The sequence below is a fragment of the Passer domesticus genome, chromosome 12, assembly GCF_036417665.1.
Source record: "Passer domesticus isolate bPasDom1 chromosome 12, bPasDom1.hap1, whole genome shotgun sequence".
Classification (NCBI taxonomy): Eukaryota; Metazoa; Chordata; class Aves; order Passeriformes; family Passeridae; genus Passer; species Passer domesticus.
This window is the reverse complement of record NC_087485.1, coordinates 10,351,840-10,373,382: the sequence shown is the minus strand read 5'-3', so window position 1 is coordinate 10,373,382 and position 21,543 is coordinate 10,351,840. Positions and strand designations below refer to the sequence as shown.

The 21,543-nt window shown below is 36.3% G+C and overlaps 1 protein-coding gene across 13 annotated transcripts in view; it reads left to right on the top strand.

Moving 5' to 3' along the window:
* Window positions 1-21,543, top strand: part of FTO (FTO alpha-ketoglutarate dependent dioxygenase) — a 223,090-nt gene that overhangs the window by 121,120 nt on the left and 80,427 nt on the right. Inside the window, exon 9 of one of the 13 annotated variants that reach the window (XM_064387222.1) lies at window positions 19,999-20,134. The exons of 10 other annotated variants lie outside the window; for them this stretch is intronic. In XM_064387222.1, coding sequence (XP_064243292.1) covers window positions 19,999-20,101 — 103 coding nt within the window. In that variant the 3' untranslated portion in view covers window positions 20,102-20,134. Of the gene's footprint in view, window positions 1-951; window positions 1,049-19,995; window positions 20,135-21,543 lie in introns of those variants that run through there. 2 more of the 13 variants (XM_064387221.1, XM_064387223.1) reach the window with 2 other exon arrangements.

Here is a 21,543-nt window from a genome sequence, read left to right as displayed (position 1 = left end):
TTACAACTAACAGCAGCCAATAAAAACACAGTCTGTTTTCTTTTTGGAACAGGATTTGATCATATAGGCTTGGATTTCCAATGTCAATTCTGTTCATGCCAGAAAAAGCTTGGATACAGCTCATCTTTTCTGTTATATTTTTGCAGTAGAGACTAATGCTGAACTTGAGAGTGACTCAGCAAAAAGCTGTGTGCTTATCTGCACAGTCTGCAGAAGAGACAGGCATCTCCAGGAAAGTCTCACAGTCTTTCACCTGGTCATAATAATTTCTTAATTTCTCACATCTTTTAATGTCTGGGAATTTGCATCCCCAGTGCAGCTTTGGTGTCCCCATTGTGCCCACCTAAGCAGTGTTTTCAGGTGAGAGATGTGTGGCTGCAAAAGGACAGTACAGTAAGTTTAGTGGCATCTTCAGCCAATGGTACTGTTTCTTTTTCAAATAAAGAAATTATTTTGTTTTGTGTTGTTTAGTTGATGCAAAATCCATCATATTTTGAGTTGAATTTGCTCTGTTTTAAGCACACATTGTAGCCAGGCCTTTAGGGCTATTCACAGAAATAGGATGTTCAACAAATCAGCTTTTACAGCACCAAAATACTGAACATCAGGCTGAGATGGATTAAAATACATGCATCTTTATTTACAAATCTAGATAAAATATGTATCTGAAAACTTCTATATAGTATCAATGTCTATAGTAAGCAGTTCTCTCTAAATACAAGAACAAGCATTGGAGTATGAAGTAGTGCAAACACTTACTTGCCAGTTATAAATCTACATTTATTTCCTTAATTTTATTACTGTGTTGTGATAATGTTTCTAAGTCATCCTTCCTTTGCCTCCTGTTTCCTATTTGACTCATACCATTATAATATATTGTAACCTACAAGATAAATTCTGTGAAAATTACTTCTTTGGTTGATGTGCATGTTTTACCCTCACGTTCCACAGGTCTAACACATTTACCAAACCTGTATCAATGTATTGCGGATTGCAGTCCCAAGCTGTTCTTGCCTGTGCAGCTATCCAATAAAAATGCCTTCCACAGCTGTCAGGATGGAAGTTTGCAGGAAAGCAGCCATTGCATCCACTTGGAGCCCTGCTTGTGCTCTGCTCCCCCTGAGCCTGGCGGGCTGCAGTGAACAGTGGGAGCTGTTGATCGATGGAGAATATTCAGTTCCAAGCTTCCACAGCACCTTATTCTGAGGCTGACTCATTCACCAGCTTGTGTTCAATGCTATGGGAAGTCTGGGGAAAAAAAAACCAGCTGGTATTTTGGCATTCTGCAGATTTAATAAGATTGTGTGTGTTGAATTATTTTACTCTGTTGTGTAAAGAGCAGTGGGTCTGGAGTTAAAATTAAGTCTGTGACACCATGGGTTTTTTTTAAAAAAAGATACATGTGTTCAATATTGTCAAGATTTAAATGTGAGCTAACAAAGTCATTCTTCAGTGCCAGATGCTCTTTTGGGAGGGTAGTTTGCACATAGTAGTTTATTCACTATTTTGGGGAGGTGTGGGGTGTGTGTGTTGGTTTGGTTTTTTTTAACCAGTTGGTCTTCACTTTAATAGTTGTTTGTTGTATTGCTAGTACTCTTGAGGTAGTTGAAATATATTTTATGAGTTTAAAAATATGTACAGAGCAGGTTTTCCTCTCAGTTCCTAGAGGCCTGTATTTAAAACCAAACTAACCAACTAAAGCAAGCAAAAAGCCTCATCCTCTGATATTTCTTAAACTCTGTGTCACAGGCTCTGTAAAAGAAAGCTCTGCTTAATGCAGAGTTCAGGAGCACTAAGAATTTCCTACATTGCTATAAAGCCTGCAGGGTATAGTCCTTTGTGTGGCCACTAAAGGATACTTGTCCTTGTGTGTGTAGAACTGTCAAGTAAAAAGATTTTGTAGATATTTATTGTACTGTACTGTACCTAATTTTTTTGCAGTCCTGTAAGTGGTCATCTGCCTCAGTATAAGATGACCTCTTGGGTTTCTTTCACTCCATTTTCCTTTAAAAAGGTTACCATAATCAGGTTTATAAGTTTAAAAACACAATTCACAAAAATAGCAGAAAAAGATGGTCCATCAGATGCAAGTTCAAACATGGAGAATTAAACTGAAGAAGTATTAAACTGATGGACTAGATAACTTTTTATATAAATGTTATATTGGGCTGGTTCATCAAATCCATATTTGGGAAGGATACGAATTTAAAAGATAGTATATCTATAGATAGAAGCTTTATCAGTGGAATAGATTCCTTGGTACTTGGAGTAACCCAAAAATATTTTTTACTACTGTGAGCTATATATTAACTAAAAATCATAGTGCAACTATCCTATTTCTAGAATGTAATTATGTATTTGCATATAGTAAAATTTTGTGAAAATAGTATGAAGTCTGTCTTTTGGAATCTAATTAATGTAATTTTGATGTTAATATTCATTGTATTAGTAGGAAATAATCTACATTTCCTAAGCACATTTAGTAAGAGTGAAGTTTCTTTTTTTACAGATTCTAAAACAGTCTTGTGGTCTTAGTAAAACTGCTTTATTAGCACTTCTGTAAGGTCAAATTCATTTCATTAAGGGAATAGGACTTTTTCAATACTGTATTTTCTGTGTAACCATGAGACTCAGGGAGGACAGGTGAGCATTTTCCCCTCACGGAGACTTTGATCTTTATAGCTCTGCAAACTAAACCAGATCTCGGTACAACTTTGTTTGGTGGGTATCCACAAATGCACACAATTCTGTTAATTTTCAAATACTTCTGCTTTAAATCCACGTCCTCTCTCACTTCATCTGCGTGAAGAGAGCTCCTCGTGCACGGCGGCCAGGAAAACATATGATACCATTTGCGATTGCAGAATGCGGCATGCTGTTCTTCTGTAATTATAATGGCCTGAGCAGTGAGGGGTTGGTTAGCCTTCCTTAGCAATCATTAATCTAGCCAGTCTGAGGAACAGTGGCCCATCTTGGAGAACAGCAGTCCTTGGCAAGAGGCACCTTGGGCTGCCAGGGTGTTGGGAGCCAGGGATGGCCGTGTTTGTTACGTGCTGCTGCTCGCCGCTCCCCCAGGAGTCTGGGAGGAGGCTGCTGCTGCCTCTGGGTTGCTGCTTGCCCTCTCCCTCACTCTCTCGCTTGTCCCTTTATTTCTCCTTGTTGTGAAAGTTTCTTTCTGTGTGACTGGGAGTCTGTTTAGCAGACCATATTGCAAGTGAAGGTGCATCGTTTGTTGCCTGATTTTGGCAACGCTGGGCAGTCAGCTGGGATGTAATTAAGACTCTGAGAACAGGCTGTCTTCTCCACAGGAAGGGCATGTTAGATGTTGCTGGGATTTGGGGCTGTCAGTTTGGCCAAGGCTGGAAACTGAGAGCTAGGGACAGTGATCTTTTCTTTCATTTATAATCCCTTTATGTACAGTGTATGCACTTGGCAAAGTTTACATATAACCTAGTGGCTGGAGCTTGCAAGCCAGTGCGGCTGAATTAGCATATGTTACATGTATATTTTAGTAATATTTTAAAGCAAGTGCAAATTTCCAAAGTGAATTATGCATGTATGACAGAAATAGGGTTGTGTTGCATTGGGTGTCAAATCCCACAACTTTTTGTCAAGACCATGGATTTTACATTAAAAAGGCAGAGAGACTAAACGAGGTAAAACAGTTTTAATTTTTAACAGTTTGGTCCAGCCCAAGGAACTGCTCTCTGACAGTTATAACTGACATTTGAATAATTGGATTAATTCAGAGAGGGGCAAATCCAGTATTGATGGCTGTGCTTGTTCTATATATTTTTTAACTTAGGGAAGGAGTCAAATCCTTTAATTATTTAAAGGATACTTCTTGCAATATAAAATACTGCTGTTTTGAAACTTTGGTCTAAAATCAAGGAGGAAAAATATTTGCATTATTTCAGTCTTTACATATAAAAGGTTAAGAAAAAAAAAAAAAGAAACTTAGTGCTTTGTGGTTTTTAAGGAAATGTAAAGAAAAACGGGAGAGGCAGAAATGATCATTTGTGGCCCAAAGCACCAGAAATGGAGATGAGCCTGATTTAGTCAAGTAGATTCCAGGATTTTTTAGGGAAGTGTAAACCCTCAGTAATAATCACATTACACTGCAATTGCAGGCTATTTAATCAACTTCATTGCAAAAAGGACAGCTTCCAGTTTCCTTAAGCTAATGTGATATTTCTTCTTTTATTCAGACTGTTTTTGTTTTGGTTTGAATTTTTTTTTGTTGTTTGGTTTTTGTTTTTTTTTTTTTTTCCTTGTTTAATGAGAAATTTAAAATTTACAAAAGTAAATGGTTTTACTGTGCTGAAAAGCAAGTGTAGAAAGGCTAAATCTTGTCAGGAACAGTTCAGAATACCAGTTTGGTTCTGGCTGTTTACCCAGCAGGACATAAAGAGTATTAACACTCAAGGAGAAAATGTGGATTCACAGCTTACAAAATTAACACCCTGTAAATGAAGTATGAAACATGCCTATGAAAAGTCACATGAATATATGGATGCATGTATGATTTTAAATAGGCAGAAGTGTTTTTTTAAAGAATTGTGCAGTCTGCTTTGGTTTTGTTAGTTTGTGTTACAAAGCAAGCAACACCTTTTCTGATCATTCCTAGCTTCCAGGCTGCATTTATGTTATACTACCTTAAATTCTACTAACGTAATTCTGTTTTCCAAAAGGTTTGTTTCAAAATATTTATGTATAATTAACCAAGTGGAATTTGAAAGTGTGTGAGTGAATTCTAAATTTTTATTCTTAGATGACAAGGAAGTATTATTTAAAGTGAATATTATTTAAAGTGAATTTTGTAAATTGACATCCCTAGGAGTTTCTGTATAGTCCTCAAATATTTTATCATTTGCTTTGCAAACAAGACAGTTCCGCTTTCCCATATCCAGACTATCATTCCTTTGGGAATATTCAAAGCCTTTTAAAATTATGGGGGTTTTGGTGTTGGTTTTGTTTTGGGTTGTTGGTTGTTTTGTTGGGTTTTTTTCTGGGGCAGTCTAAGGAAGTCCCAGGAGTGAAGTTGCCATCTGTCCTCTATATTAAAAGAATCTTCTATATTATATACCTGATGTTCTTGTCCCAGAGATAAATGTTGATAATTAAAAGAAGAGCATTTGTCCTTTATTCTGAATTTAAAATTCTTTCTTACAAACGGTTACAAAACTTAGGAAAAATTTTTAGGTTCTTTAAGCTCTTATTTTCTAGTCTCTGTCCTTTTTTATCATTACAGAGCTTTGATTAGTACTGGCAAGTAAATTGAATAGTTTATTAATCTAAGCATGTGCATGTATGATATAAAGAAGGTTTCAGCAATTCTACAGCTGAGTTGTAGATAAATGATTGTTACAGATAACTCTGTCTTGTGGTAGAGAGGAGGGAAAGCCATGGGCTGGGAGAGAGAGATTTACATAAGCCAGACACTAATTTTGGGAATGTTCCCTCCATATAAATTGCAAGTTAGAGACTCCACCTCCCCCTTCAAGAAAGGAGCCTTCTTCATTGTATGAACTTCCTTCCCCAGCCCACATTTACCCAGGAACAATTCTGCATCTTTACACTTCAGCTGTGGCTCATTAGTGTCCATAGCTGCTCCCAGCAGTCCCTCCTTTCAGAGCATCCTGGTGCAGGCATGGCCTGAATACCAAGTACTTCTCTTCTGAATATCACACTCATGCCAGTCAGGATTAATAATTTTTACTGGGCATATTTGTTTGTTGTTTTAATAATGTCCCCATTTGTGGCTTTAAGACAATAATGTATAGAATATGTCTATCAATAAGGAGAGTGGGGGAAGAAGAATGCTGTGAAGTTTCTGTAATAATCTGTTGTGCTGCTCTCTTTCCCCTGTGGTGAGCAACACCAAGCCAGGTCAGACCAAAAACCTTTCTAGCTCAGTGCCACACAGTGAGGGACAATAGCACACAGCAAGAGAAGAGAAAAAGAAAAAAGGAATAAGTGATTTTCTCTCTGAATATTGACCTAGCCCTGGTCATTTGTGGCTAATAGAATTTCTGATGCCAAGGTGATATCTTTAATGGTCCTGCATAGATACTTGTTCTCAGTGAATTTATGCAGTAGTTTTTAATTTATGTGGACTTTTAACAGCCTTGCTATTATTTTCTGAGCTGTGGCTCTACATACTAAAGATTATAACAACAGCCCACCCTACTCCCTTCCCCCCCCAAAAAAAACCCAAAACAAACCACCAAAACCAAAAATTCCACAAAACTGAAAATCCCCCCCAAACCAAAATTTCTTCTCTCCTTTTGATAGCTTGCTACTTTTATAAGAGTAAAAACTTAATTCCCTAGATAAATTGGGGGTTCAGTTGGATTGTGGCTTTTTGTTCATTGATGAAATTAATTTTTCATACAGAGCCCTCTATGCATCATTCTTTTTTGTCTTTCTTAATTGTATTGTATCTGCTTTGAGGCAGGGACCAAAACTGTTTAGTTCTTCATGCTTTGCCACCTAATAATATCCAAACCATATTCATATAAATTAGTTCAATTCTCTTCCTATTTTGAATGTGTTTTTTACTTCTAATTTGGCTAAAAGAGCCAGTGTCTTTTTTGTGAAGTGAAATGTCAGACACGGGATTAATAATTGTTTTCACAACACAGTACAAGTCTAATATCTGCTATTCAGATCTAAAATTGTGTCATTAAGCATACAAGGTGGAACTGAAGTCAGATCAGAGTTTATTTACCTGCCTTAGGTAAAAGAATGAAGACATTTATGATCTCTTTGCTGGGCAGAATACTGGTGTTGATATATCAGTGTACATGTAAAGAAACTTCAGAAGTATCTGTTCTAAACTGAGGTTATATTCTGTCTGGCATACCTTGGATATAGAAGAAATGCAGAAGTTGCATTCAGGAGCTGTTCTAACAAGATTCCTCCTTATAAACAGGCCACTGAAGAATGGTACAGAACTTTCTATTAATATTTTTTTCAGGAGGTTTGTTTGCATACAGTGAGTATAATTTAATTTTAGTGCCAGACCATCAGCAGTCAAAAATTTTATGGTGACTCCCAAAAACTTCTGTGCAGCAGTTCTGTATATTTCTTTCACAAAGCAATCTTTTTTTAACATAGCAACTCTTGTTAAATTTTGGTTACTAAAGACTTTCAGTAATTTTAAAAAATTATATATTTAAAATGTTAGTCATCTTCAAAGCATGGAAATGTGCTAACATTCATTATTGTTTTATTTGCTCTGCCATACGTAGTCAGTTACTAAATTTTGGGTTAATCACTTTGCTGCATATAAAGATAAAATATTTTGGATGGCCCTTAATGGCATAACATTAGGCAAATGTATGCTATATACAGATCCAGCTATTCCACTTTTTACTTGTTTTGTTCCTTTAGAGGATTCCTGCATAGCAAATTTGGGTGCAGTGACTTTCCTGATGATGATATGCATACATGACACGTGTATTTTATGTAGTGATAAATGGCTTCACTCAATCTTTCTTCTTCAGCTCCTTAAGAGTTACTTATTCAATTTCTTATATCATGTTTTGGGTTAGTGTATGTGAGGTGGCAGTGCCTAATTGATGAATGACCTTCCATTGTTTGTCTCTTCTTAAATTCATTAATTACAGATTTTCTTTTAGACAGTATGCATCTATCTGTTGCTATAATCTGTGTGATTATTGAAATCTTAATTTAAAAGAAAATCCTGTCCCCAACAGCTTCTAATTCACCAGGTTTTGTTACCTTAACATTTTTCTTTCATTAATATTGATTAAACTGTAAAGGGTTTCATTGCTCTTAATGGGGGGCACATTTTAGATTTTAGATCATTAACATTTAAATAGATTTTAATTGTTACATTCAACAAATTTATGCAGGTAAAGATTCAATTTCTTCAATTAATTTACATTTACACATTCAGAGATCTTTCGTTAGGGCTATTCTCATAAAACTTTAAGGGTCCCAGAAGGATCTCTCTATACTTATATTCTTTTCATTTTATCCCTGCTACTCTCTCCATATTATGTCTTTGAAATAACTAGGCTTATTTCCATGTGCTACTTAATAAAATAACATTTATTTTAGCCTTTTAGGGGGAGGTTTGTTTCAACAGATTTATATATAATCAAGTGAAATTTATGTATATGAGTGAATTCTAAATTTTACAAGTTTCAGATATGATCATCTTCTCCATTATGCTGAACATGGGGGAAAAAAGTACCTGCTTGTTTGATGTAACATGCAAATCAGTCAAAGAAACAATTCCTGGGAATCCTTTTCCATCCCCACAGGTTCCAGAAATCCAAATGAAAATAGGTAAACTTAGTTTGGTGCTTTATCTCATACAATAGAGGAAAATTGAGAAAGATGGTATTATATCTTCCTTGACCTGGGTCTGACATTTCTCTGGAGGCATATTAACCTGAGTGTAGCCCCTTTGTGCACAGGATAGGAGTCTATAGAATAAGTTTCTATCAGTTTGGTAAAAAGTCACATATTTTACTTCACCAAATTAATTGACTTGCATGATATCAAAATCAAACACAGTATAGAGCAAGGACAGGAAAGACAGAGGTGGTGAACATCTTATGCCTTCCGAACAAGAGTACAGGTATCCTTTGCAAAATTTCACCAGATTTCATTTTCTTAGAAATAGTGAGATCAGCTCATAATTGCATAAGTACGCTCCCAAATAATTACTAGTGAAGATTACATGTGACACGTTTTATGTTTCTGAATGTTAATGTGTGTCTTGAAATAATTTTCTAAATTTCCTAACCCAGCATGGAAAAACAGGGACATAAGGGACTGTAGAAGATGGATCAGTCATTTGAAGTTTTTAGGTTGATAAGAAATTTGCAGAATTGTTTGACAGTGGGATAAAATCAATATACAGCTAAGTGTTCATTATGTTGTAAAACAAAAGTTTAGTACATTCCACATGAAGGAACTGGTCACTTGAGGAGAGGAGTGGACCAAGAATGGGACAGGGAAGGACAAGGACCTGCTAGATGACAATATCAAACTGTGGATGAGAATATCAAATGAATAGCAAATTAAACTTAAATGCTCAGACACAACACATTTTTCGGATTTTGGGCCCAGCATGATTAAGGGCAATAAAAGAAAATAAAAGTGCATGAAAAAGTAAAGGCTCTAAAAATTTTCAAAGCAGTTATTACAACCTTTTGTGGAAGTAATTTCTGTGGACAAAAGGTGGTCCAAGCAGAGGTGATCAGAAAGGAAGTTGATAGAAATTGGACACAAAGGTAATAAATGGATATTGAGCGTGTATAAGAGGAATAAAAATGGAAGTAAACATTAAAAAGGAAATTGAGACCTAAAATACCTTTTTTACTCATGATCTTAAAAATGTTTTGGGAGAATTTTGCTGATTAGGAGTGAAAAGATAAATGAAAGAAAAAAGAAATTGAGATGGGGAAAAGAAAGGACTTGAACATGATAGGAAAGTTCATATAATTGTTAGTTGACATAAAATATGATCAAAAGGACATACTATTGGAATATACTGACCATTAATGAACAGAAGCATATACATATCTTGAGGGTACCTTGTCTTATGAAAGGCGGCTTGTGTCAGGGGCTGGAGTGTTTATCCTGGTCATTATTTTTCTTGTCAGACAATATCAGTTTTTATTGTGTAGGAGGTTCTAGAGAAAAAAAAAAACCAGCAGGTCCACCATGCTGGCACTTAGTGATGCAAGGTTACCAGAGTTGTATGAAGAATTGTTGGCTTCAGCTCTGGCAGCATTCAGAAATGTAATTATTGTTTGTGAGGGGCAGAAACTCACTTGAAAGTGTCAAACTCACTTGGAAATTGAAAAAAAGAATTCTAAATAATTCTTCACTGAGTCAATTTCTTGACTTCCTGATAATCACCATTCTACATGGCCCCCTCCAAAAAAAGAAGTTGCAGAACTATATATTCATAGAGGAAATAGAGCTAAGTTGGAATGTGATGTAAATTATCTCACAGCATAAATACAATTCAAAACTAAGAATATTTCCCTCCCAGAGACATGACAAGAATACAAAAATGTTTTTCTTCAGCTTTTTGCTGAAGAATTTGCTTTTTCATATTTATGATTCTACATCTGTCCATTAACAAATGAAGACATGATTTTATGCATTTAAGACAGAAGACAATCTGATTTCCACAAAGGAAAGTCTTTTATATTAAAGCATCATGATAGTCTTGGGCTTCTGCTAATGTGAAAATAAGAATGTTTGCTGCTGAGGGACTGAGATCGCCACATAAAATATCTATGAAGGAAATAAATATTTTAAAATGCAAGCACTAAAGTGGTATTGGCACTTCAAAATAGGGTCAGAGGCTGATTCTTCCTTTAGAAGTGACAGTGTTCTAATGCCTGTGACTGCATACTCTGAACCTTTCACAATAAAGTAACTACTGTTGATTTTTTTTCCAATGGAAAAAACAGTTCTTTCTTTTCATTCAGATCACAAGTTTTCTATAAATAGTAATCCAGGGCCTCATGTTATGTGAAGATGGAAGTTTTTACGAAGCTGATTTATTCTATCAGACCACATAGAAGAGAACACCAGAATAACCTCTGCCTCGCAAGTTAATTCATGTTTCTTTTAATGAAGAGAATTTCTTTAAAATTAGCAAAGAATAAGCTGTGCTTTTGCAAGATAAATGTGTCTTTTTCCAGATGATCTAGATCTCATACTGAAACATGTAAAAATGTACTTCAGCCTATATGTACTCAGCCTCGGTGCACAAACGGAGAGGTCCTTGGAAGCCAGGAATTTCTGTAGCCTGCTGTCATCACTCTGACTCCTCTTTGTTCTAGGTAGCAAAAAGGATGTAGGAGGAGACCAAAAAAAAGACTAAAAATCTGCTTGCATATAATATTGGTGAGGTTATTAGATCTATCTTTTTAAGGCAAACTGATAATAAATAATAGGACTTTCCAGTAGTCCTGTTTGCTTTTGATGAACAGCAGCAACAGGGAGTACTCAGATCTGCTTCCTGGCTTTGCATATTCCCCCCAAATTGGTTTGCACCTCAAAGCACATGTTTTGGTCTCAACTTTTGGTTTAAGGTCACATTTTTGTACGTAATCAAAATGTTTATTATTCATTAGGTAATTGTCTGTAAATATTAAACTTCTGGTAGTCATTTCTGGATGCATAAAAGCAAGATAAGAGTAGACTGTTAATAAAATAGAATATTTTAATGACCCTAAATGGGAATTTCACTTGAGGGTCCTGAGCTCAACACATACTGAGTACCTGTAATTAAATGCTGAGCAATCTGAACTTCTGTTGACCTTGGAACTGAAGTTGTTTCAAATGTGTCTCTTATCATTTTAACAACCCCCAAGTTTCTCTTGCAAATTACATATGGTTTTGGGTAAGTGGGAGGGTTGAATACCTTGTGCTTTTACTTACCTTGCCCTGCACCCAAACTGCTGGCAGATGAAACACATGTTGTAAGAGTTGTGTTACTCCTTGGAGTTTGCTCTAGTTCCAGACTAAAATAACAAAGAGGAGGAGAGGGTGGTTTGGCAGGGAGTGGCCCCCTCAAGTCAGGCTGGTTAGATTGCTGCTGCCTGCAGTGTCAGCAGAGCAAGCTCACAGACAAAAGCACTTCCCAGCTGACAGTTGGGTGTTCAGATTAGATGTTAGGAAGAGATCCTCCCCTGTGAAGGGGATGAGCCACTGGAGCAGATTCCCAGAGGAGCTGTGGCTGCCCAGTCCCTGGAGGTGCTCAAGGCCAGGTTGGGTTGAGGAGCCTGGGATAGTGAAGGGTTGCAGGGGGTTGGAACAAGATGATCCCTGAGGTCACTTCTAACCCAAAGCATTCTATGATTTTATGGTTTTATTACCATTCTTAACTGCTTCTTTAATAGAAAAATAATTTGTTAGGAGGAAAAAAAAGGCCTGCTTTGGCATGTTCCTACCAAGCTCTGCTTATCAGCTTGTTGAACTTTCATTAGTCATATGCAGCCTAACAAGTACATAGAAGTGTAATAGCATACAGAGAACAGGCTCTAGGAAAGAGTAGATGTACACACAAAACCTACCTAAGAGCTGATTCATGGCAGGAGATATAAATTTCATAATCTTATTATCCACCTACACAAGTTTGTACAAGTACCTTGGATTGAAAAGCATGCAGATGGCAAACTCTATAAAAGTGTGAACAAATAAGGTAATTAAAAGATAGATTTTATTGCAGATAAAAATATGTGATTGCTTTTCCCCTCAAGTGGTACTCCAGTAGAAGTCACAGGTATTTGCATGCAATGCAAATATTTTAAAACAAAACATTATCACTATCTTAAGTTCCTGAGAGTGACAGTAGGAATACAGAATGCTGTATTTGTATTTCCTTTTCCAGACTTTCTAACATATGCTTAGGTGTGCCTTACCAATGCCAGTCACCCTGTTGTGTCCAGGCTTTGAAATTTTAGCCCTTTCTGGTAAATAAGTTTGAATGAAAATTAGAGTTATTTTAGCTTCATTAAATAATCAAGGAGAGTTGATTCTAGTCTTTCCACTGTACTCACTATATTATTATTATTATTAGTCACTCAGATTTATGTCTAGTAAATTTATTTTTGCATACATAGAAATAGTAGTAAATATGGTATCTATCCTAAAGACTGCAATTCTCTGCTAAAAATTAAAAAAAAAAAGGCATACTCAGGTTAAATGTTAGGATGTGATTTCTGAGTCCAGCCAGTTCAGACAGGTCTGCCTAAAACTATAATCAAGTTGAATGCATTGCATTGGTATTCTAATTTCCAATTTGGGATTTTGCTACATAAACTCAAGTAGAGTATGTCTAATCTTTATTAGACCCAAAGTCTCTGTATAAACTCCCTGAATTTTCCCCCATGTGTCTCTGCTAAACTGAAATGTGTCTTCTGGCTGAGTTGTAGAGACATTAAATTACTGAGTAAATCAATACAGTCCTGTTATGTCACTGTATCTTTTTCAAAGACCAGCTCAAATTTTGTGTGCTGTAGCTTTGATCCCTTTCATTTAATTCTAAGAACACTTGTTATTATAGTAACTGTTGTTTGTATGTTATTTTAGCTTTTTACTTAAGTAGCTATTTAGCAATTTAAATGAAAATGTAATTGGGTTACATCTGTTTTACATGCATGTAATACCACGCAGATGTAAACTTATATTAAAACCATATTTTCTTTTTGGCAAAAAGACATAAAAATAGAATTGTAGCAATCATGCAATACATCTTTTTTTTTCTTTTTTTTTTAAGTAGTGTACACAAGATGTATTCCAGTGTTTATGTTGTGATGGTAACAGCCCTTTCTATTTTTATGGGAGCTAACTGGTATAGCTGTACAAGGACAAGTACACTGTTACGCTGGTGTAAATCCAAAGGAACTCCACTGAAGTTAGTTAAAATTCCTTACCAAACTTATCAGTTTCAATAACTGACTTTCCAGAGTCAAATTCCACTCCAAGGATCTCCACTGAAATAAGGAATCTTTGTAAGGCTACACAGTTATGAATGACACTGATATTTGGCTTCCAATAGCTTTATTTGAAAGACAGATGAACTTCTTGCTGGCTGATCTTAGAAAGTGCTGAGTGCCCTCAGCTATTGTTGATTTTGATAGGGTTGGTTTTTATGCTATGGAAAGAGATAAGAGATCTGGATTCAATTCCAGTTTTCTCTCTGCTTTTTTGTAGGTACTTAGGGAGGTACTTAATTTCTCTGCACTGCTGTAATCATAAGACAGAATTTCTCCTGCCCTATTTGTCCTGCTTTTTCTTGCGTTTTTGGGGTTTTTTTTTTTGACTCTACATTCTTCATAGCTGATTCCTGTTCTTTGTTTTTGTGGTGTCTAGCACAATGTCAGGATTGAGTAGTATCTATTGGTACAGGTGTAAGTCCCAAGTGAAATATAGGAATGAATTAGGGTACCTGGCAATTCTCTAAAATAACTGGGATTTTTAAAGACTTTGGAATTTATTTAGAATAGCTCTTTTGTCTATCAGCAGGCTAAAAATATTATTATGTTTGTTCTGTAGTCTAGCACACAGCTTTTTCATAATGTAATGCCTTGAATCCTGTAAGGGAAGACTTCTTACTCCTTTAGTTTCACTTATATAAGCATAAGTTCAAAATAAACCTTGTATATTTAGCAGACTTTTATTATTCCAATATATGTTTCTGTTCAATAACTCTGCCTCTTTAAAGAGTAATTGTGAAGGACACACAAAAAAACCTTTGCACATTTTTCTTCTTACTTTTTACCCAGGAACATTTAAGGCCCTGATTCTACAGACATGATCATAAACATGTGAGACTCTATGGAGACAGAATCAGAATATAAATTTAAATTTATATAAATTCCAGTTCCTCATTATTAAATGCTTTTAGACTAAATCTTGTTGCTCTGAAGCGTGAATTTGGCCCAAGTAAGGACTTCAAGATTGTCTCTGAAGAGTGTTTAAGCAGATAATTTGCAAATTACCAATAAAAGCTGATAGGAAGCCACAGAGAATCAGCATTAAGGTATTGTTTCTCAGTTGTGCCCGGAAGCTCTGCTACAGTTTCTGTTTGCTACAAGGTTTGTATTTCAGGAGTGAGTAATGCATTTATTCTGAACAATCTGTAATGACCCACTCAGTGCTCTCCAAACACTTAGTTTGTTTTCCCTTATTTGTTTGAATTAACTAAGCCTGGGACTTCAGGAGAAGACCACAATCCAAGTCTTGGGTAAAAATCATTATGAAGTGGTTTTGTAAATATTGACAAATCGGATTTGTGTGAGCATAGAGAGTAAACATCTACATTAAAAATATTTTCCTACATACACTGTGTAACTCCTATATTTTGCCATTTCATGGAATTTTTATCTTTTGCTTTTGTGTTAACTGAGCTGGCCCATTTAGGTACTCTAACTTTTCTTCATGAGTTTGCCAGAGTTGATGGATGCACAAATCTTTATTTCCTTTGTGCACACTTCAGTTAATTGCTTGTCTTTTATGCAGTTAAGAGTTGAACTGAAAGATCCTTGTGGGTGCCTTCCAACTCAGAATCTTCTGTGATTATACACATGGTATGTACATAGGATGGTACATAATATTAACAGAAAAGAAACACAAAGCAGTTTTGTAAGTTTTGTCAGGTAAAGACTGGAAGCTGGGATGCTGCATATATTTCCTCTTTCTCTTTCTTTCTGCATGAAAATATTTTTTTCCCTTTCAGTGCCATTCCCCTTCCCTGTGTACTGGGCTGTGAAGCACTTGCCCTTGAGTTGAGATGATGATTTATAGAAATATATGTATATATATATATATATATATATATAGATGTATAAATATACATAGAGAGATGTATATATACAGATGTATAAATATCTATCTAGGGAGATGTATATATACATTTTTAAAACCTCTTGAGTTGTAAGAATTTTTTGTGGCCCAAAGCCATGCTCTCAGTACTGTAGGAACTGTCTCTGTTTCCAGACCACTGGTGCCAAGGGCCCTCAGCTGCTGCTGCTGGGGATAACTCTGCTCTCTGCACCTCTCATGGTATTTGCAGACTGGGTAAACTCTGCAGAGAATGATTCAGTGTTAACTCTCATGGTGACTGCCTGTATGATTTATGGAGGTTTTCAGTAGGAACTCAGTATGTACAGTGGATTCTTTCTGTTTCTGTCTCCTCCTGGACAGCCATGCCTCCATTTATTCCATGTAAAAAGTAACTGCTTGTGCTTGGCAAGGAAAGCCATCTCAGAGATGAGGTGGGGAGGCTTAGAACCTCAAAGTACTTTATCCTGGATCCACAGCTGGTCCAGCCATGCTACTCAAGCATTCCCTCTTTTGGCAATGAGACAGAACATGTCCCTAACCTGCCCTTTTATGCCAGTGTGATGTAATGCTTGTGGTAAATAAAAATCATTGTAGTTGTGAATTAATGTTAGCTTTGATTACTGACACCTCAAGTTGGATAAGACAGATCTCTGATTATTAGAATTTTAAAAACAGTCTTACAAAGATACTGAATATGTTTTAAGTTCAATGTATTGAGTGGTGAGAACATAGTTACATGATTAATAACAATTATTAAAGCACTTGATGTGGCGTGTAACATCTTTCCTTTTATGCTCTGACAACTTCCTTTGCTGAAGAGGTAAATGAATGTCTGTTACAACTGCCAGAGTGGGAAAAGAGCACTGAAACTTGGACTCAGTATCAGATCATGTTTCACTAACAGAACAAGATTGATTTATTGTGTTACATCAGGGTTAGATGGACCTAGTACTGCTTCACCACGTGCTATTTCATTCCCTTGTCTACTAAGTATGCAAGTACAAACAGCTTTAACACAATTCTTTACCTAGAAACAAGCCTGAGGCTTCATCCAAATACTTTTAACATATGAAAATTGAGCTGCTTTGAACTTGTATGTTTTTGATAACTGCTTGGTATGCTTCCTGGAGGATCACCTGTAGGCTTTTCTTTCCAAATCCTAATCCCTTTGATTAAGTGCCAGGACAGATAGCTCTCATTGAATAACTCCAGTCTCGTAATTCTTCCTTCATTCAGAGTTGAAAGGAGCTGCTCAAGCTTCAATAGGTAAATCCTCAGATTTAGTTAAAGTAATTCAGACACTTAGAAACTGAAATTGTTTTGTTCTGAAACAGGGTTCAGATGGGCTACTGAACATTTACATACCACTTGCTGCCAGAAGCTGTAGGATAAAAAAAAAACAAAACAAAACAAATTTTTTAGCAAGAAGGATTAGGGATAGGCAAACTTTGAGAACCAGACATTAAAGACAACCTGGCATGGAAATTTAAACCCAGAAATAGGAACAGAGTTACTTTGCTTGACTGCTCTTGTGGGTTTTTTTCTGCAAGATCAGTCTGTGGTGCTGGGCTAAACATTCCATTCCTTCCTTGGCCCTTCTTGTTAGAAACTACCAAAATAGGGAGTAAGCAAGGGGAAAAAAAATGTTCTTAGTCTTTTTATCTTTACAAGTATGCCTGCTGGGAACAAACCTGAGCCAGTTCAAGATTCTTCTATTTAAAAGTGTTTGTGGCAGACGAGTATGACGGGGAATTAAAACTAAACCTGTTAGCTGCTGATATCTGGGGGAAATAGAGCTATCTATTGCACATACAGTTCTGCACACGTCAGTTTGCCTATGTGCATAATGAAGCAGTTTTCTCTGTGGAGGACTTACTGTTCACCTAGGAAATGAGAATATTTCCACATGAATAATTTGCCTTGGTTAATTCTAGTACAGCCAGAAATGGAGCAGAACAATTAGAGAAACTACATTCAGTTCACGTGATACAGATTTTCATAGCTCCTTCAGCCTGAAAATTTGTTATATTTAGCAGAATGCAACCTGCCAAAATAGGGCATGAAACTGGGTATGGTGGCACTGCCCTGAAGAACTGCTCACTCTGTGAACAAGAGATGGGACTTCCATGGCTGTAATGAGTTTATAGTTAAACTTTATAGTTAAACAATGTTTATAGTTAAACAATGAGCAAAGCCCATTGGGTGACTGTGCACCTTGTTAGCGTTAGGCTTTCAGTCAGATCCCTTTGTGTCTTTGCCATCAGATTGTTCCAAAATATTCTTATGCAGTCATTTACTCTTGTAGGTAAAAAAAAGATAAATTCTTATACTGCTTCCCTCATTTATTGGTGTCATGGCAGGCAGCAGTGTTATTTCTGCAGCTCTTGGGCAGCTGTGTGAGCCATTTGAAGATGTGGCTTTACCATGAAAAGAAACCTGCACTGGAATTAAGTATAGACCTTAAACATGACAAGATTAGATTAAAAATTAGGAAATATATAAAGAAAGCTAGCCCCGTGAGTCTGGGGTAGTTCTGACTGTTCAGATTGTTTTCCATTGTGACAATAAAGTTCACCTTGATTTTTTTTCTTTTAAGAATACTGGGGTTTTTTCTAATCATATCCCACATATCAAGAGATTTGTAATTGAGCTGCATCAATACAGTTAAGTCTGGATAAAGAATGGAATGTTATCCAGCTGCAAGAAATAACCTAATGTAAGTAGGCAGGATGACATAAATGAGCTAGAATTTATAAGGACACAAGTGCTAATTTCTTTAATCTAGAAAATAATTACAGGGGGTAGAGGATTAGGATATCAGTCTTTTCTGGGAGATCTTGCTGCAAACAGAAGAGCAAGACCTGTGGTCTCAGGGCAAACTCAGTGTTACATCCAGACAAGTTCATCTCAGTCTAATACCATATTTTTAAAGTTCTTAGGTCTAACTTATTATTTTTTTCCTTTAATTTAATAAATTAATCCAGTAGGTATTAGAATTGTTATTAGGGCAATGACAACTTGAGGGGTCTAGTTAATAAGATAAAATTAAAGTAGTTTGGTTAAATAAACTTTGAAGCAGAAAGCCTGAAGGCCTCTTGTTATTACCTCATTAACAAGAAATGCTATTAAGTTATTATTATTATCCTGTAATGGTTCTCCTTCTTATCACTCTTGCATTCTGATCAGCAGGGATATTTAATGAAATAGCAATAAATTTTAACAAATTACATGTACCCATGCAAAACTATAAACTAAAAATGGAAATAGAAAGATTCAACTTTTGAACATACACTTTTGAAATGGGGAAAGATTCTTCATGCTCTTATAACAAAGCTTTGGAATGAAAGCAAAAGTTTATGACACATTTTATTAGACCTGTAAATCTGAAAGCTTAGCTGTAGTTTTTAATTTTTATTTTGCCTCCATAACTATTTTTATACCCTCTTTATAGTTGACTGGTCCATGTAAGTTCTGCTAGGAGTCTATGCCCCATTAGTCTTCTATAATAAAATGTGAACCTGGCTAAAATAAAACATGATGCCTTAAGAGCAATTAAGAATGGTCTTTTGTAGATAATTGTAACATGAAATACAATCACTGTTTTTATTAATGGGTTTTGGAAAAGCAGCTTGGTGATTTATAGCACAGAAAAGGGTTATTTTACATTTTTATTTCTTTTATTTTATGTCTCACTCTTCAGAAAAACCTTTTAAGACTCCTGAAATACTCAAAAACTGTGTTTCTAATGTTTATCATGTTAATGTGAACCTTGGTATCCGTTTTATTTAGGTTGTGCTATGATGTCAGCCAAGGAGGTGTCCTTTTTTTGCTCTTACTCCATTCCAAAAAGTGTTGGTTTTGAAAGAAAATCTTGTTGAATGTTTTATAAGAGTGATAAAATAAGAGTGATAAAAGCTGTGCATTGTACTTATAAAGGCAGAATTTGAAGGACACAGGCATAATCTACTGGGAATTGTCTGAACACATAACATAGCATTTAATTAACAAATAGTTTCTTAAAAAGTACAAACATGGTTGACACATGTCTTTCTAATTGTATAATAATTGTTTCTTTGTGATTATTACATTAAGCTTCTAATAACTTGAGGTCTTTAAGATCAGAGTTTAATATGGCTGGAAATAGAATCAGCACTGTTAAATATGGATATGTTGTTCTTAGGTTTGGCACATTTAGAAAACTTCTATTTGGATTTATATTGTACTAAATACAGTGTTTGCAAGCAAAAAGTGTTAAATTTGCCGTCATTGTGAATGGGGGGAGAAGGACAGAGAAGAAGAAGAAATGTCTAAAATGAATGGTCTTTTATTATCTCCTTGATACCATGAAGGCTGCCAGTGTTCTCTGGGCTCCTTTGGAGACCCTGCTTTCCCAAAGCCCTGAAAGCTCCTCCTGGGGTCCCCCTGACAGAGCATGGGGGCTGTCACACTCTGTCCTCTACCTCCAGTCCACATTTGGGGTAGATTTGCAAGGGCTTGAGGTGGCACAATCTTGGTTACACAGATTTAGGACATGTTTTGTAGACTTTGTGCTAGTGTGTTGGTGTCTCAAATAAGAAATTTATTTTTATGTGATAGTGTTTGGATAAAGGCAGCTCATTTGGTCTATGAAACCTTTTTCCACAGCAGAGCTGAGTGTAGCTTTAAAAGCCATCAGCATAAGGGAGAAGGACCACAGCAATATTCCTCACAGGGTGGCTGCTGGCATTTAGCACATGCAGGATCAAAATAAAATGTGCCTTGTAAAGAATGGCCTTTAGACTAGGTAAGTCTAAATTCTAACTGATGAAACTGAACTAAATTTGTCTGATATCAACATTTGAAAAAGCAATCAAAATCACATTAGCTAAACTTGTATTCAACTAAATATATATACAGTGTTTATGTACATATGTATATGCATATGTATGTGTAATTTATACATATATATTTGGGGGGAGTGGGTATTTCAGTGTACAAGACTCTCTTTATGCTTCTGAAGGGTAGTAGGGATATGATCACTGGCCTTATTGTACTCTTTGTTTCACCTGCCTTAAGGAAGGGCAAGTTTTAAATGAAGTTTCTTCTACAGGAAATTCTGCTTCCGCAACTGTGGAAGTACATGATAAAAGTCAGTAGCCTTGTGCTTCTGCACTCACAGTAAAGTTGCAAATGAAGCGATTTATTTGATTTGTAAGCACATTCAAATGTTTTGACAACCTTCTAGTTTACACCACAAATTGTGTGGTAGCAGTGACTTCTGGGGTTAAACCTCCTGGCCCAAAACCAAGGATGGCCTTAACTGTCTTTGAATGCTTGGCCCAAAGTATTATTTGGTAGGGACAAATAGTAGCTGACATACACTGTGCTAGTAATATCCTCTGTCTGCTGTAACAAGATCCTTCCCCAGCCAGTGCAGTGCCCTATTTTTGGGATGTGCTGGCTGGCAGTACAAAGTGGGCAGTTAGTCACCTTGAGTTCCACCCGCTTGACTTTCACTCCCCAGGGTCTCAGCTCCATGCTCAGTGCTAGCTGCTGTTGGCACAGGCCTTGAGTCAGTCAAAATTCTGTTCATTCTTAAGATAAGATCTGAAATGAATGTGCCTTTTGAAAACTTGTGTGGTTGCCATAGCCATAGGAATGCAGTCTTGATTTAAAATCAGCAGCACATCAGAGTCACTGTCTGTGTCTTTCAGAAAATGTTTCATGGGGTTTTCCAGAGTCTAGAGAATGAGGAGGAGAGAATAAGCATTTCCTTAGCTTAGCCTACTTCAGAAAGGTAGCAAGGAAATGTTCGATGAAATCAAGATGATTCAAAGAATCTGGTGTGTAGGTTCTCTTTAAAAAGTGGTAGAATTGTGTTCTGAACTCTTCTAGGACAGCTGTGAAATGTGCCAGAGAAAGTCAGAGCTAAAGAGTAAAGTGTCCCAGGAAAAAAGACTGCACTGAGACTCAGCATCCACCTGTGCAAATCCATTTGCTCCAAATCCATCTCCAGAAGAGGCAAGGGAACACCAGATTCTGTAGGAACACAGGGGTTGTTACATTGTGCTGCATCACCTGAGGTAATTTGGTAATGAAGAACTCAGTTGTGTCTCTAGAAAATCTGAACATAATGGCATTAATTTAGGTGATAGAATGATCCCTACCAAATTGACACAGAAATGTAAAATTTGTGAAAAAATATTTACCTTG